The sequence below is a fragment of the Opisthocomus hoazin genome, chromosome 3 (assembly GCF_030867145.1).
Source record: "Opisthocomus hoazin isolate bOpiHoa1 chromosome 3, bOpiHoa1.hap1, whole genome shotgun sequence".
Taxonomy (NCBI): domain Eukaryota; kingdom Metazoa; phylum Chordata; class Aves; order Opisthocomiformes; family Opisthocomidae; genus Opisthocomus; species Opisthocomus hoazin.
Window position 1 is genome coordinate 65,395,478 of NC_134416.1, and position 15,581 is coordinate 65,411,058.

Genomic DNA, 15,581 nt, shown 5'->3' on the forward strand with positions numbered 1-15,581 from the left:
TCATAACATTTGTTTTACCTTCCTTTTTCATTTAAAAAGATTCCACAGTACAGCAGTCTTGCTTCCTTGCAAGGAAGTCATTAATTTCTGCTAGTACAAATGTAGCTTTTCATAGTGAACAACGTCCTTGAATCCTCGGAAAAGGATTATGAGTTATTTTTTTGTGCTACATACTGAGATTGCAAACTACAAACAAAGCTTTGTAATTACATTCACAGAACTGACTTGTTTTAGGGCATTTTCCAGGGTCTATAGAATTCCTGTTGGTGATTTACTACATAAAAGCATTTTGCATGTTTTTTATTCATCTTCTGTTATCCTTAATCCATTTTTATACTTTGATTTTTTTAAAAAGTAAAGCAAACATAACCAGCTTAATTCAGAAGAGAGACGTGTTTACAATTTAAATAGCTGGTTAATCCAGAGAGTTTTCAGGTTCTTCTCTACATTACTACTTGTCAGTGAAACAATTTAAAATAATTTGTTTATGGTAGCCCTTATGTTTTCACTGAGATGTTAGTAAACAATTCCGTACATTTTTTAATACAAGCAAAGGTTCCTCACTGTGTAAAGCAGGAGAGAATTGTTCTAATAGACCTGCCATATGAACGAACACAAAATGCTGTGACTTCAAGATTTAGAGCTCTCTTTCCACCTGAAAATGAGCTAAAGATGGTCAACAGCAGAAGTGTCATAGATGGAGAAGGAGTTTCTTCCATATAGAAACTGAATGATAAAGCCTTTTCCTATATAGATCCCACCAACCTGACTGCCTCCTTCCACAGGTATTTTTTCCTTTGCATTGAAGCTGAAATGAAACAAAGCATCTGGATTGCAAGATTGCAATGTTATCTGGTCAGTTTTCCAGCTGGGATTATTCAGGCAAAGGAATCCAGTGATAAAATGTGTAGAATAGGGTTCATTGGGCCTCACAGTCGTTTTGCTTCCCTAGTACAGCTGGACTTTCAGCTGGAAGATGAGAGCATTTCAGAGTTGCTGCCAAGCCTCCATCTCAGTCAATGTGCTCATTTTAACACAGACTGTTATGCTCCTGTGCTCTGGAAAATATTAAAGGTCATATTTTTGCCAAATCCCAAATGCTAAACACCTCTACATGCGCGAAGTGTATGATGAAGCATTGCTCTGTTTAGTCAAGGAGATGCGAAAGAGCAGTTACACTGAAAAGAGTGAAATAATAAGCTGAACAATATATCAGCATTTTTTTCTCATCCTGGTTCCCCCACTCCGTGAACTTTGCTCTCACCAGTTTTAGAGGAAGGAGGAGGCTAGTGATGCCGAATGCTGAAGAGTTGCACGTGCTCAGTCTCAGCCTTGTCTTGTAGGATAGCGTCTAATTGTTTGGTTTCTTCCATCTCCATATTTTCTGGGTCCCCTCATTAACTTCTATTTACTTAATCTTACTACCAAATGTACTGTTATTATCTCATCCGACTCATATACAGATGGTGACTGACCCGCAGAGAAGCTAAATATCCTATTCAATGTGATTCAGAAGATCTGGTGACAGAATTCAGCTGGGATTCCCAAATCTAGCCTATGAATGTTTGTTCTTGCCTGGAAGAGTTTAAGGGCAAAAATTGCCTCTAAAAACTGGATGATTGTATTAACATTACCTAGATTCCTGTTCAAATATTTTCTGAAATGGAAATAATTGGGCCTTGTGTTTTAATTCCTAAAATCATTTAATAGTATCCACACCATTCCATGTCCTCAATTTCCCACTGCTCAAAAGTATTTCTAAGTTTTTGTTTCAAGTGTAAATATATCCATTCTCAGTCTTCTCCAGCACATATGTCTGTACACTTGCTTTTCTTGCCAATTTGAGTAAGTACCAAGAGTGCCACATTTTGCCCTGCAGCTGATGTTCAGTTTAATCAGACATACTTTCTTTAATCCATGACACCTCACCTTAGACTCTGACCTCCCATGCAAAGTCAGCAAATGTCTCCTGACAGTTTGAGGATACCATATGTCCTGAATATCCTACATACAATAATATCCTCAAAAGCTTCAGAGAAGTTGAGCATTTAATGAGTATCCTGGTAACTTCTAAAATAAGTTGAATTATTGTGTGCCTTCAACACAGCATTTCAATGTTTACTTCAGAAAATAATTACACCTTTCCATTTTCTCTGCTGTCTGAGGCTCTCTGTCAGTGTAGACAGAGAAAGGAAAAAATTTCCATTCTCATAGAGTAGCCCCATTCTCCCATAGACACATTGTGTGATTTCATGTAATGTAAAGAAGAGGCCAAGAGAACCAGACAGTATATCAGTCATCTGTATCTTTCTCTCAAATAGAGGAGGTAAGTAACAGAAAGTAACAGCATGGCAATGCAAAAATGGATTATAATATATGATAAAAGCACACCTGCATAGCTCCAAGGCATTTTTGTATGACTATCACGACATACGGATACTGAAAAAGCGCGTATATATTTATATATATTGTATGTATAAATCCCCATATAATTCCATTGCAGATTCTCTTGTTCTCCATTGCAAATTCTCTTGTTCTCCACCATTCTCTTCCCAATGCAGTCATTGACCCGTACTCCCATGTAAGTCTTTCCATTTACTTCGGCAGGCGTCACTTTAGACCTGTGCCCAACGCACTCCTCTAGGGGTTAGGGGAAATTCTAATCTAAACTAGTTGTGCTGTGTGTCAAAAGGCTTTTACAAAACATGAGGAGTTTCACACTTGGGGCCTTAGTCATAAAATTAAACTTTTAGGGCTAACACCCATTACTGTGATTAATGATGGCTAGAGCCGGGGAGAAGACATTGAATGGCTATGAGACTGAATGAATCAATCGGTGATTTATTAATAGGACAAAATTCAATTGACTGGAACAGAATAACATTGGGGATGAGAAGTTTACTTATAGCTATGCAATTCTTACTGGCCACCCAGCAGTTCTGTGCTTCCATTAGTTCCTCAGCCAAACTTTTGCTACTTTATTCACACACACACACACACATGCACTCACACACATGCACTTCTAACATATTTTATACTAACTCACTTTTTCACAATATTTTCACTGATTTTTCAGAAAAGTATGTTTATATAAAATTTTCAAAAAATGGTGACATAATGTCTATGATATTGAACATCAAACACAATGGGAAGCTGCATCTAATTTTGACTGTTATGATAAATTTCTCTCACTTTATTTCTCTTCTGATTATTTTAAATTTCTTCCTAAGTTTTATGAGGAAGCCCTGAGAAAATTCAATGCAAATAATGGATTAAAAATGTTTCACATCAATCTGTCATTCATTTATTAAGTAATTGGAGATGATTTTCCTCTCCAGTGTCCTTTTAAAGTATGTTTTCCCAGCACTGTTTACTGAATGAGCATTGCTTATGTTCATACTTTAAATCATTCTTACCTTTTTTTGTCAACACCCTTCAGTGCAGTAGCATTGAGATTTTGCATTTCTATCCTATTTCAAAATTGAAAGGAAATTGTGAGAGTAAGTTGTGAATCAGCTGCACTCTCTCATATTACGATATTAAGCTGTAAGATTTCAGTACCTTCAGAGTTAAAATGTAGGCTATCACTTCCAACTGTACAACCTGAAGTTTAACTGAGTTTTTCATTCTTTGTAGAAGCAACTTACAGAAACAGTTATTCTTCAGAGAAAATTGCAGTTCTGTTTAAAATTATCTTGCTATTACTGTGGTTTACTTACTTCCAGAGAAGTTAATGTTGTTTTATATAATCTAGTATTTTTCCTTTTTTCTTTTTTTTTTTTAAAGGGTAGTTTTTGCATTGCTTATTAAATCACATGCGATTCAGGCACTTCTGAAAATTGTTAATGCCCTTGACCTATTACTGCAATGAGTGCAGTCTGCAGTGGAATTGCAGCTGATAGCAATTGGTGTCATGACCATAATAATATATCCTGTTGTAATCAGATTTTTCAAGAAAGCAGTAGATGATTAAAAAAGTTATTAATTTGATAAATGATAATGAGTTTGTCAAATAAATAGAACCTGAACACAAAGACCATAATTATTAACAAGCTTCAGTAAATAAACCTGGGTTTTCAATTTCAAGGACAATTTTCCTAAGGGGCAATGGTTGTACATGCATGTTTGCCAAGATACCTACAATCCTATTCTTTGAGAAAGGAGCCTCTATCAGAGTGAGTTTTGATTTGCAAAGGGTTGTGGCCTTTAATGTGATGATAAATGACTTCAGTTAAGTCAGTGGGGACATATGTCAAACAGAACTATACAGATCATCTGTGAAAGATGTTTCACTCTGATGCATTATTTGTAATGAAAATGAAATTAAGAAGACTCTCCTCTTATTCTTCTCACGTACACTAGCAAGGCTTCTTCGACATCAGTGAATCGTCACCTCTGTTCAAGGCTAAAACTTTGGCCTTGATCTCTGAAACATTGGCAACTAAAAACTTTATTTTTAAAATTTTTTTCCCAGTATAAAATCTTACTTTAACTGGTAACGCCTTATTCTGTGTTGTGTTTTCTTTTTTTCCAGAACGATTCAATGTATATCTTATGCCTACACCAAATTTAGATATCTATGGGGAATGTACAATGCAGATCACACACGAAAACATCTATCTCTGGGACATCCACAACGCTAAGGTTAAGCTGGTCACGTGGCCTTTGAGCTCTTTGAGGAGATATGGACGTGACTCAACATGGTTCACATTCGAGTCTGGAAGGTAAGAGCTAAGGAGAAGCAGCAAGAAGAACAAATAAGCAGTAATTTTCGAGAAGCATTCTGATAAGTTAGATTAGCCTCTCATTATAAAGAAGAGCAGAATACATGGCCTCTTCATAGACTTCTGTTTGCTGAATATTACTTTTCAATATATTCATCCCAGTGTTTGTAATAAACATTAATATATCTTATATTTAAAATGAGCTTAAATTTCCTCTGACTTTTATTTAACTGCAGCTGGATTGTCATTCTTAAGATTTATGAGTCTCACCGTGCTTTAACACTAGTGTGGTATAATTTGAGTACTTTTGACATAGAAGAGATTAATTCTGGATCATGGAAAAGGCTCATCACACAATATGAATGCAATAACTTCTGTTACGGTAGATATTACTCTTTTCAGATGTTCCTGATGACTGATTGTCACCCTAGAGTATAATTGCAAGCAAGAGTCCAGAGAACATTGTGAACTCATAAAAAGGCTAGATCTTTTTTCTGCCTGCAGTTTTAATCCTTATTGCCATTTCCATCTTCAATCGGATTTAAATGTCCATTGCGCTCTGTTTGGCCTCCCTTTCATATCTTGTTAATGCATTTCGTATCTTGCTGTTAGGTCCACTGCCTTTTCTGCGTTTCTGCACAGAAATAATTTGGCGTTTATCTCTGTCCTGTATTCTTCTTGTATGTTTCATCTTGTATTTTATGGTTCTAGACTTTTCTAAGTTTGTCATACTGCCTCATGCGGAGCCTGAATTTTTCTGAAGTAACCTATGAAATTACAGGTGTCTCTATACTCTTGGGTTAGCCACACTGCCTTGTTAAAAATTGCATTTCTGTGTGACTTCCTTATTCAATATCATTAACAAATATTCACAAAAGTACGGTTGGTGATCACAAACATAAACATGGATCAAATGGGTCCTACAGCCTAAGCAGGTGATGACCAAAATTCCTCTGCACGTTCTTGTAGATGGTAGTTACCACTTAACTTAGTATATCCGGACTGATGTCACCAGAACATTTTAGTGCTCTGCTATTTTTCTGTGATGACTCCACCATTAAAAATAATGAAGACATCATTACTTTTTGTATTTAATATTGTTTTACTAAAAATTAGTAATGCCTGATGCATGTTTCAATTTAATTTCAATGATTAGGCAGTGGGGCTTATTCAAATATGCAATTTTAGCAAGAATAATTTGCTAAATTATTCCTTCCCCTAGGCCTCAATCTACCTCATGTGAAACTAGTTCGAGCAGCATACCTTTACAATACCAGAAAGTGAACAAAAACCCAAAAATAATGCCTGAAACCTACCATATTATTCTGGGGAAAACCAAACAAGCAAGCAAGCAAGCAAAGAAACAAAAACCCTAGGATTTTGCTTTATCCCTTTCCTTGTGAATATCCCACTCATCTGACTCTTTGGCTAAATTTGTATTTGCAAGTATGCATTTTATTACAGGGGAAGGGGTTATTTTTGCCTAAAAAGGTAGTGATTGAAGACTTATTAATGTTTGCTTATTTAGAGTACTATGTATGCCTGTGAGTAGACTCACTTCTTTTAATTTATTCTGAAGGAATCTGTGTTTGGAAATGTAAATCACCACTAATTAAAATTAAGCTGCTAAAATGAATTCAGATTAATCACTTAAAGTTGATTTCTTATACGTGTCTCAAAATGTAGGTGTGTCATTCTCTACAGTGTTTAAGTTGTGAAAAAAGTCATTCTGTATCAGTGAAATTCTGGTGCTTTTTAGAAGATAGTTCTTTCTGTACTGCTCTTTTTATCTACGGCACATCAGTACTAACAAATTATATATAGCAATTGTATATATTCAAGTAAAATGTGATTTTTTTTCTCTCTGCTTTTTCAAGCCTCCTACAGCATTTTAATTCCATACTAGTATCTGAATGTCATCTGCCCCTACAATCCATAAATCATGCAACCCGATGAAATGTGGATTGTTTTCCTGTGTTTTATTATTATGTGCTATGTCTGCCTTTATCTGTCATGCCTGATTGTCTTAGATCTGATTCCTTCCTTTTGCTTGCTTGGGAGTGCTTTATCCATTTGATATGGAAATGTATAAAGACTAGATTTAGACTGGTAGAAAAATTTAGAGGTAAAAAATAGGACTACAGAAAAGTCAATATCTTCAATAGCATCCAAAGACTATATAGCGCAACACTAATGGTCATTTTAAGATCTGTTGTCGATTTGCTTGGTTTTCTATTTTTATGATTTTAATCAGCATCTTTCTAATCTTTCTGAACATGATTTTCTTTGTCCCTTGATCTGCTAGTACCTTAATGCAGTAAATTCCTGATGCATGTTGTCTTATCAGAAGTGAAGAGCTCATCCGTGTTTTATGAGAATGTAATGCCGTAAAAGTAGTGTTGCTTTAATTTTTCCCTAAGGCTTATTATTAAGTGTAGGCAATTGCTTTAAAGGAAATATTTTTAAAAAGGTTCTTATTTTTTACTGAGTTTTAGCAGCTGTGCAGTGTACATGTACGTGGTTTGCATGAACGTTAAGAGCTCAGTTTTATATATTTATTATCCATCCCTAGTTTTGGTATTACAGGTATTTATTATTACTGATATATATTATTGGGCATTATTGGTTTCAGAAAATAAATCTCTCCCATTAAAATAAATGAATATATCCACAAAAAGATACTGTGATAAATAGTGGATCAAAATTAAGCTTTCAGGCAATTAAATTTGTCTTTTAATGTTTCTTTGCATTTAAATGGAATATGGACCTGAATGTATAAAATTAAACTCTTCACTTGCCTAATGAAATGTAATAACAACATGACTGGGAGGATGTCTAAAACACGGGAGGAATGAACACAGATTCTTCTACACTGCCAGATTTTTCTCTTTAGTATTGCACTGAATTTGAGTTTGTAAATATGTGTCTTTGCACTACCTATAAAGTTAGACCCATCCTTATTTTTCATTATTTAGTGAGCTAATGAAAGTAAATATTTCTTGCACAGTGATTTACTTAATTTGTGTTCTTCCTTATCCAAACTCTGCTGAGATTTGGGGGAAGCACAGTTTTGTGTGGCTTAGGTCAATGCTGGATGGAGAGATTTGCGTTGTTTAAAGTACCTGATTGGGGCTAATCCCATGCAATGTTATACATCGATCAGAAAGCAGTAATTCACAATATTGCTGTTCAATGTATTTATCAATGACATGGATAGCAACATCGAGTGTACCCTCAGCAAGTTTGCAGATGACACCAAGCTGAGTGGTACGGTTGAGACACCAGAAGGACGGGATGCCATCCAGAGGGACCTGGACAAGCTGGAGAGATGGGCCTGTGTGAACCTCATGAGGTTCAACATGGCCAAGTGCAAGGTCCTACACCTGGGTCGGGGTAATCCCTGCTATCGATACAGGCTGGGGGATGGAAGGATCGAGAGCAGCTCTGCTGAGAGGGACTTGAGGGTACTGATAGACGAAAGGCTGGACATGAGCCAGCAATGTGCGCTGGCAGCCCAGAGGGCCAACCATGTCCTGGGCTGCATCAAGAGAAGCATGGCCAGCAGGTCGAGAGAGGTGATTCTGCCCCTCTACTCTGCTCTGGTGAGACCTCACCTGGAGTACTGCTTTTGGTTCTGGAGCCCTCAGCACAAGAAGGACATGGAACTTTTGGAGCGGGTCCAAAGGAGGGCTACAAAAATGATCCGAGGGCTGGAGCACCTCTCCTATGAGGACAGGCTGAGAGAGTTGGGCTTGTTCAGCCTGGAGAAGAGAAGGCTGCGGGGAGACCTGATTGCAGCCTTTCAGTACTTAAAGGGAGCCTATAGGAAAGATGGGGACAATCTTTTTAGTAGAGACAGCAGTGACAGGACAAGGGGTAATGGTTTTAAACTAAAACAGGGTAGGTTTAGGCTAGATATAAGGAAGAAATTCTTTACAGTGAGGGTGATGAAACACTGGAACGGTTGCCCAGAGAGGTAGTGGAGGCCCCATCCCTGGAAACATTCAAGACCAGGTTGGACAGGGCTCTGAGCAACCTGATCTAGTTAGTGGTGTCCCTGCTCGCTGCGGGGGGGTTGGACTAGATGACCTCTAGGGGTCTCTTCCAACCCAAAACCTTCTATGATTCTATGATTCTATGATAAGTCCATTAGACACTACAATAGCTTTGTACTGATTAATAGTGTGCATCGAAAACAGTGAATGAATCCCACAGTATTTCAGAGCACCTGCGACAGGAACCTAGCATTTACTTTTCCAAGAGCCAGGCTTTCCACCTGACCAGCTTCAGATTGACTTGAGGAGTTTTAATGTTGAATCATCAATGAGTCAACAGGATTTCCATGTGTAATATGTTCCAACACCTCCTTCACATTATTTTGGGTATTGTGTGTGTTGGAAACACTGTGCCTAAGAATGCAATTGATCTGCATGAGTGCGCTTATTTGTCTTCAAATTTTTGGAACTGCTGCTTCACATATGTGGGCATTAGTCCCTGACTGTCTCTGGTTTTAAGCCCCTGAAATGGGAATTGTGTTCCTTGTGGAACTGCTCACCTAGCTGTCCAAATGAAGGAACTGTAAATTTGCACTGGATTAATTAATTACATGCAATCTAACAAACATGCCAGAAAGCTAATTAAACAGGTACAGATGAAATATCTCATGGCCTAGATCAGGTGTGAAGACACTGTTTTCAGACTCCTGCCAAAGTTACAGGATTCTTTTTGTTGATGTTGTAAACCAAACAATCCATAACAAAGGCCATAAGCAACGTTTAAAATTCACTCTCTGGAAACTGCAAAGGGCAGTTGTCCAGGCTTTCCTTTTAGCAAGACAAGCTGGCTGAGGTACCTTTTTAGGAGCAGAACAGGATACTCTCAAGAATTCAGAACTGTTTTTCATCTCTTAGGGTGACACACTGGGAAAAGTAAAAACATATGGGCTCTTTGTTCCTTCTGAAATGTTCTTTCTTTTGCTTTGCTGTGGTTCTGCCATTTACTTAATGGTTTTTGCGTATAGAAGCTGGTCAAGTCAACTAAGTGGTGGCCAGAAGTATCCATAAAAAAGAGCCGAAGTCAAGCTGAAGTTAAGTGTGGTGAGAAAATACAAAAAGGCGATGGGCTGTGGAAGCCTCGGCCAAACTGACTAGAGAGCTGGAGGCAGTAGGTTTGTTCTTGGAGTTTTGAAAAAGAGCCCCAAATCCATGACACATTCCCTTTTCTGAAATATGTTTTCTTCTGTTTTTTAGAGAAGATGTTGAAATTTAAATGATTTTAATTATTTTGAAGTTTATTCACACTGTGCATTGAGAGACCCATTGAACCACACTAAACTATTCCTTCTTTATTTACCTTTGATTTTTTTTTTTCCTTCATCAGAGAAAATCTAACAAAATATGGTGTTCTCTGCCAGTTCTAAGATCTGGAATCTATGTCTTTGGTTAAGAAAATATTAAGCTCCGGCATTGCAGTGTGGTGACATGAGGATTTCTCAGGTTCTCAGTTTTTTTTTTTTCCCTCTGTGCAACCAGAGACTGACATACTCATTTTCTTGGTGGTAGATAAACAGATGCTAGGGTTATCTGAAGCAGAAAGTTCAGTGTTTGCTTCAGGCACTACATCTCACTGACATCTTTCATTTGTCTGTCAGTGCTCTTTGGTGATTTTTGGTGTTAATGTGAAATGTATTAGTCAATTAACCCTTAAAGTTAAGTTACAGGAAACATCATCTTTTTGTCTTATGTGGGGAGAGGTCCCCTATGTATGTGTCTCGTGAGACAGTAGTTCTGGGACTTCGTACACCGATGTATGTATCAACTCAGTTCTATACCTCCCTGAAGAGAAGCATTCAATTCCTGATTTCTGGTGGATTATCTAAATTGTGGTTTAAGTTTATCACAGGTTTATCATAGAATTATAAATCATATATTATAAGTGATTCTAAATATATCATCATTACAAAGCACAAGCTTGTCATAGAATTTGTAAGTCACTTTGGATTGAGCAGCAGTATGAGCACTCGTGCAGCTGCAATAAATAGATTTATCATTTCACATAAACATTACCTCAGAGCTCTCAGTATCCCATAGTTAATAGTTAAGTTTGTAGGAGCTTTTTCTTCTTTTACACATTCATAATATTTTCAAAAAGTCTAATTACTTGAGACATCAATTTTCTGTGGTTTTATCTGTTTTCTCACTGCCTCTTCTTTCTCGTGTTCTTTCCCCAAGCAGTATGTATTGCTAAAATCTCAAAATAACTCTAAAAAAAAAACCCAGGAATCTCTTATATATATCCACCTCTTGTTTCTTCAGTGATCACTTAGCTCTGATTTTAGGACAAGTGGCATTTTTACCACTGAAAATATTGAATTAGTTCCTGGTATTTAGCAATGCCAAGGTTATACTGTGTTGTAATTTTAGTTCCATTCCTACTTTTTTTCCATTCCAACTTCATTCTAACTCTCAGTTTGCCCTCCGCCAAATTCTTGGCCTGGAATAAGTTCCGTGTTAGTCATCTAATTCACTTAAATCCTACTTAAAAAGAGCTGTGTGTTTAACTCATGTACAGGACTCTTACTCTGGTTTTGATCGTGGTACCTAACCTAAGAACTCATTTACTAGCGGCAACTAATATATCTGTTGCAAGTGATTTATACAGTGCTTATGGCATCTTCTTTCTGCCAAGGCTTCTCTCAGAGTCCTCTACTGCTGGTAAGTCAGAGCATGTTCCACCAAAACTCACATACAATGAAATTATCCACAGTATAACTGAATATGGCAAACAAAGAGAAGTAAATATAATTATATAAGCTTCTTTATCCTAAATTTCTACTGCTGGTACTAGTGTTCTGCAGGTTGTTTTAGTCTCTGTTTTGAAAATTTAGCCATGATATACATACCTACAAAACACTTTCCCAGCTGACAAAGAATGCCTGAGTCATTCCACTTTGCTGTGAGCTCTAATTTTGATGAGAAAAAAAATAGCATCTCAAAAAAGACAATATATTGGAAGAATAAAGTTACCTTTATTAAGCTGTAATTTTATCGCAAATAGATTGAGAAGTCAGTGATTCCTAGGACAGAGCAGCAAGCTCCACAGCTTGCTTACATGCTCCACATGTAGCGCAGTAATGAACAAATTTATAAATACTAAATTGATAGGAATGAACACATCACTAACTCATTAATTCACCATTGCGTAAACAGTATATTTCTTATGAATTTGGACTAAACGAAACGTGCGCAATTAGAAAAAGAGTCACCTAAAGTTTCTCCAGTTGACACAAAAGGCATACAGCTCAGAAGGAAAGCCATAATCTCTGTGGTATTTATAGAAGTGGCTTGCATTTGAGTATTTTACAACCCAGAGGGTGCAGCATGGGTTTTCAGCTGATCACTAGATATCCACTGTCTTTGGTATAATTAAAATGTTGCAAAGCTTTTTAATGAAATCACTAAGAATTGTATTGTGTTTGCCTAATGTGTTGGCAGACAGCATGTTGTGTTCCTTCTGATGATCCTGAGATAACGTGAACCATGCCCTTCAGTTGAAGTGTACAATTTGCCTTCTCCTGTCGTAACACAATTGTATGTCATAGTCAACATAATAGTGCTTGTTTTAAAATATTTTGAGGTCAGCCACCATTTTGCTTTCAGATGGCTTTACATCCATGCTGGAGCCCAGAAGATTTGATATTTGCTTACCTTATTCTAACTGTCCCTTTTTCACACGTATGCTCTGCTGTAAGCATGCATTATAGCATCAGTATTCCTGATGCTGAATATGACTAATGAGGTTATTGCTGTGTAATGTGTGAGCAGAGAAGAAGCAGACAAAATAGCTCATACAATCTTAATCACATTAAGACTCACTTATTGTTTCAACTCTACATCTTAACCTTTGAATTCCACAGTAGGCAACAGCAAAAATTAATCTCATATGGCAGATCTGAATATCTCGAGATGCCACAGGACCAGATCCTTCTCTCACCAAGAATCATAATAACATTTAACCTTCTACCTCAAAATATAGGAGGACTGAAGTGTCCCAGATTTGAAAAGTAAAAAAATAAGAAAGCCTCATTTAAAAAAACCAGTCAATAGCAAATCTCAGAAACTTAGATATAAAAAATACTAATAATTATCATAATGTTCTTCATTTTTTATATAGATATATTTTACAATAAGGGCCAGAGTGTCTATTTTAGCACTTAAATACTGTTGCATCTCTCCCTCAGCAAGTGTGTTTGCATGAGCTAATTAAAAATGCTGAAACTGGTTATCTAGTTGTCTATACAGACAGTAGGAGAGTGTTAAACACTACACAGAGGGCAATCCAGAAGACCATGTTTTGCACAGAGAACCATCTAACTAGCAAGAATGCTAAGCACAAATAAATCCTCCTTTTCTCCAAAGCTTATGAAAGTAGTATCATCGATTGAGGAGGAGGTTTGAAATATCCTCTGTGCTGCGGCTGTGTACTGTACAAACATAGAAGGAAGTAATCAAAATGCACAAGCTGGAATCTGCGCAGCAGAAGAGCCTTGTTCATGAATATGTAGGAACCTTGCAAGCTTGCGCTTGCACATGCACACACAGAGTGTTGCAGAAGCATAAAGGAGCGTGGTTTATAAATGTTTGTGGGCTTCATTTGTTGTCAGGAACTGTGATTCCTCAGCTTCAACCGCTGCACTTGTTGATTCTAAAGGTCATTTCAGTGTCTGAAAAGTTGTCTCTTGTATGTCGCATATGGAAAACTGCAATGAAAGTTTTATTTTTCTCTCAGTCTTGGGACTTGATTATACTGGAACTAAGTTGAGTGTAGCATGACTGCCGGCACTAGTTGTGAGCTGAGAAAGCTGCTTTAGCAGGCTGGTCTTGGAAGGTTTGCCTAAAATCTGCTTAATTCCCTCTGTTCTTTCAGAGAGTGTTAATTCATTGTTGTCACAAAAGAACAAACTCACTTGTAAGGTATTTATTGGCATCATTTTGTTTAATTTTACTAAGATGTAGCTTTTCTGGTGGGTGAGGGTACCTGGTAACATCTTTGCTTTAAAAAGAGGTCAATAGAGTCGTTTTGGCCTTGACTGTCAGTCACAGATGTATAGCAGTTCCAGAAGTAATTCTGTATTCTGAATATAGCAATAGTGTGAGAGCAGAAGCTCTAATGTGGAAATTTGCGTAGTGGTTGGTTTTTTTCAGTAGCTACATTCTGGCTTTTCATTAGTAAGTTGAATGCCATTACCGACAGAGCTTTATATATGCATATACTGCAAATACACATTTCCAAACACATATATATATATATATATATATATATGTGATCTCAGTCCACCCAGGACTGTCTTGGAACATCTGAGTAACTGTGGATGTCACTGACTTTTTAATTATTTTCTTTTAATAGCTGTACTTTTTTACAAACTTTTTTTGAAACAACAAGCAATAATCATAAAGATAATGACTGTTTTCATCCATTAACATAATTAATTAATTATTAATTTCATTGGTTATGTTGTTAATTAGAAAAACAAATTATTATCTTCTGTAAAAAAACTATAGGTAAAAAAAACCAAGACAATAATATTGAAAGTAAATTAGTGAGGAGTTTGCATTCATTTGCTTTTTGTGTTTAAAACTACTTTTTATTTAAATTTTATGTCCATATAAACCAGAGAATACCTAGGATATTTCAGTTCAAACGTCTAAAACGTCCTAAAAAATTCTTGTATAGACTCTGCACCACTTCTCAACAGCTGCACCCTTAATGAAATCCAAGTTACTTTTTGTGAGCATTTGCTACTAAAACAAATGCACAGACATACACACTCACACATATGTTTAAAGACACATACAAAATAATGCAAAATGTGTTCTTCCCAAAATGGGTATATAACTAAATAGGAAGACCTGAAAGAACTATCAAATTGACCATTCATGAGTAATGTCTTCAATTTTTTAGGTAGTGATGGTATATGCTGATTGAATACAAATCCATGTGATAAATTTCTGGTTTATTTTTCACAAAGTGTTATGCTGAGGAGAAAAGTCTAATAATTGAAAACAATGTCACAGCCCTCCTAACAGTATCATATATTACGCCCTCCTCAAGCCCTTTATTGCAACTAAGTGTTCTCTCACTCTAATTTAAATTAACTGAAGAACTATCAAAATGTTGTCACATAAGGGAGATGGAGAGCACTCTACACATGATGCCTGCTCAATAACATTCTGGAAAAGTCAGACTACTTTTGAGGTGTGCTTGACTGGTCCCGCAGGCTCCTTTAATCTTCCAGTTATTTATAAGGTACCGAAGGAAGGTTTGTCCCTTAGCCCCTGTTAGAGGAAATGCTATTAGCTTCTGTGTCCCTCCTAATAGTACTTCTTTGCTATCATGGTAAGTTATTACTATTATTGCACTATTCATAATGCTGTACTCTGTGGTGTGTAATTTATTTCTGCTGTGAATAGTCATTTGTCACATATTTTCTAAAAAGCTTCCATCTTATTAGAAAGAGAGGAGGAAGAGGCAGCATCTAATGGAATCCCTCAATCTCAGCACCTCCAAACATCGTTTGATCTTTCTGACTTTTTGGAATAAAACTCAGTACAGTGCTATAATTCACCGAGATGCTTCATCTACTTGATTAACCTGTCAGTGGCCAAAAAGTCAAATATTGCACTTGCATGACTTGCTTGAACCAGGGCAACAAAACAGATTTTCACATGTTAAAAATTTATATTTTTTTTTCTAATTCTCTGTGCAACTTGGAGAATATCCCTCCTTTAAAATGAGACTTTATAAGATCCCTGATACACTTTCTGAAAACAACATTTTGGGGTGAATGACAGGAGAGTT

The 15,581-nt window shown here is 36.7% G+C and overlaps 1 protein-coding gene across 2 annotated transcripts in view; it reads left to right on the forward strand.

Moving 5' to 3' along the window:
* DOK6 (docking protein 6) overlaps positions 1-15,581 on the forward strand; it is a 269,778-nt gene that overhangs the window by 169,845 nt on the left and 84,352 nt on the right. For both annotated transcript variants that reach the window (XM_075416542.1, XM_075416543.1), the window contains exon 5: positions 4,535-4,724. In XM_075416542.1, coding sequence (XP_075272657.1) covers positions 4,535-4,724 — 190 coding nt within the window. The remainder of the gene's footprint in view (positions 1-4,534; positions 4,725-15,581) is intronic.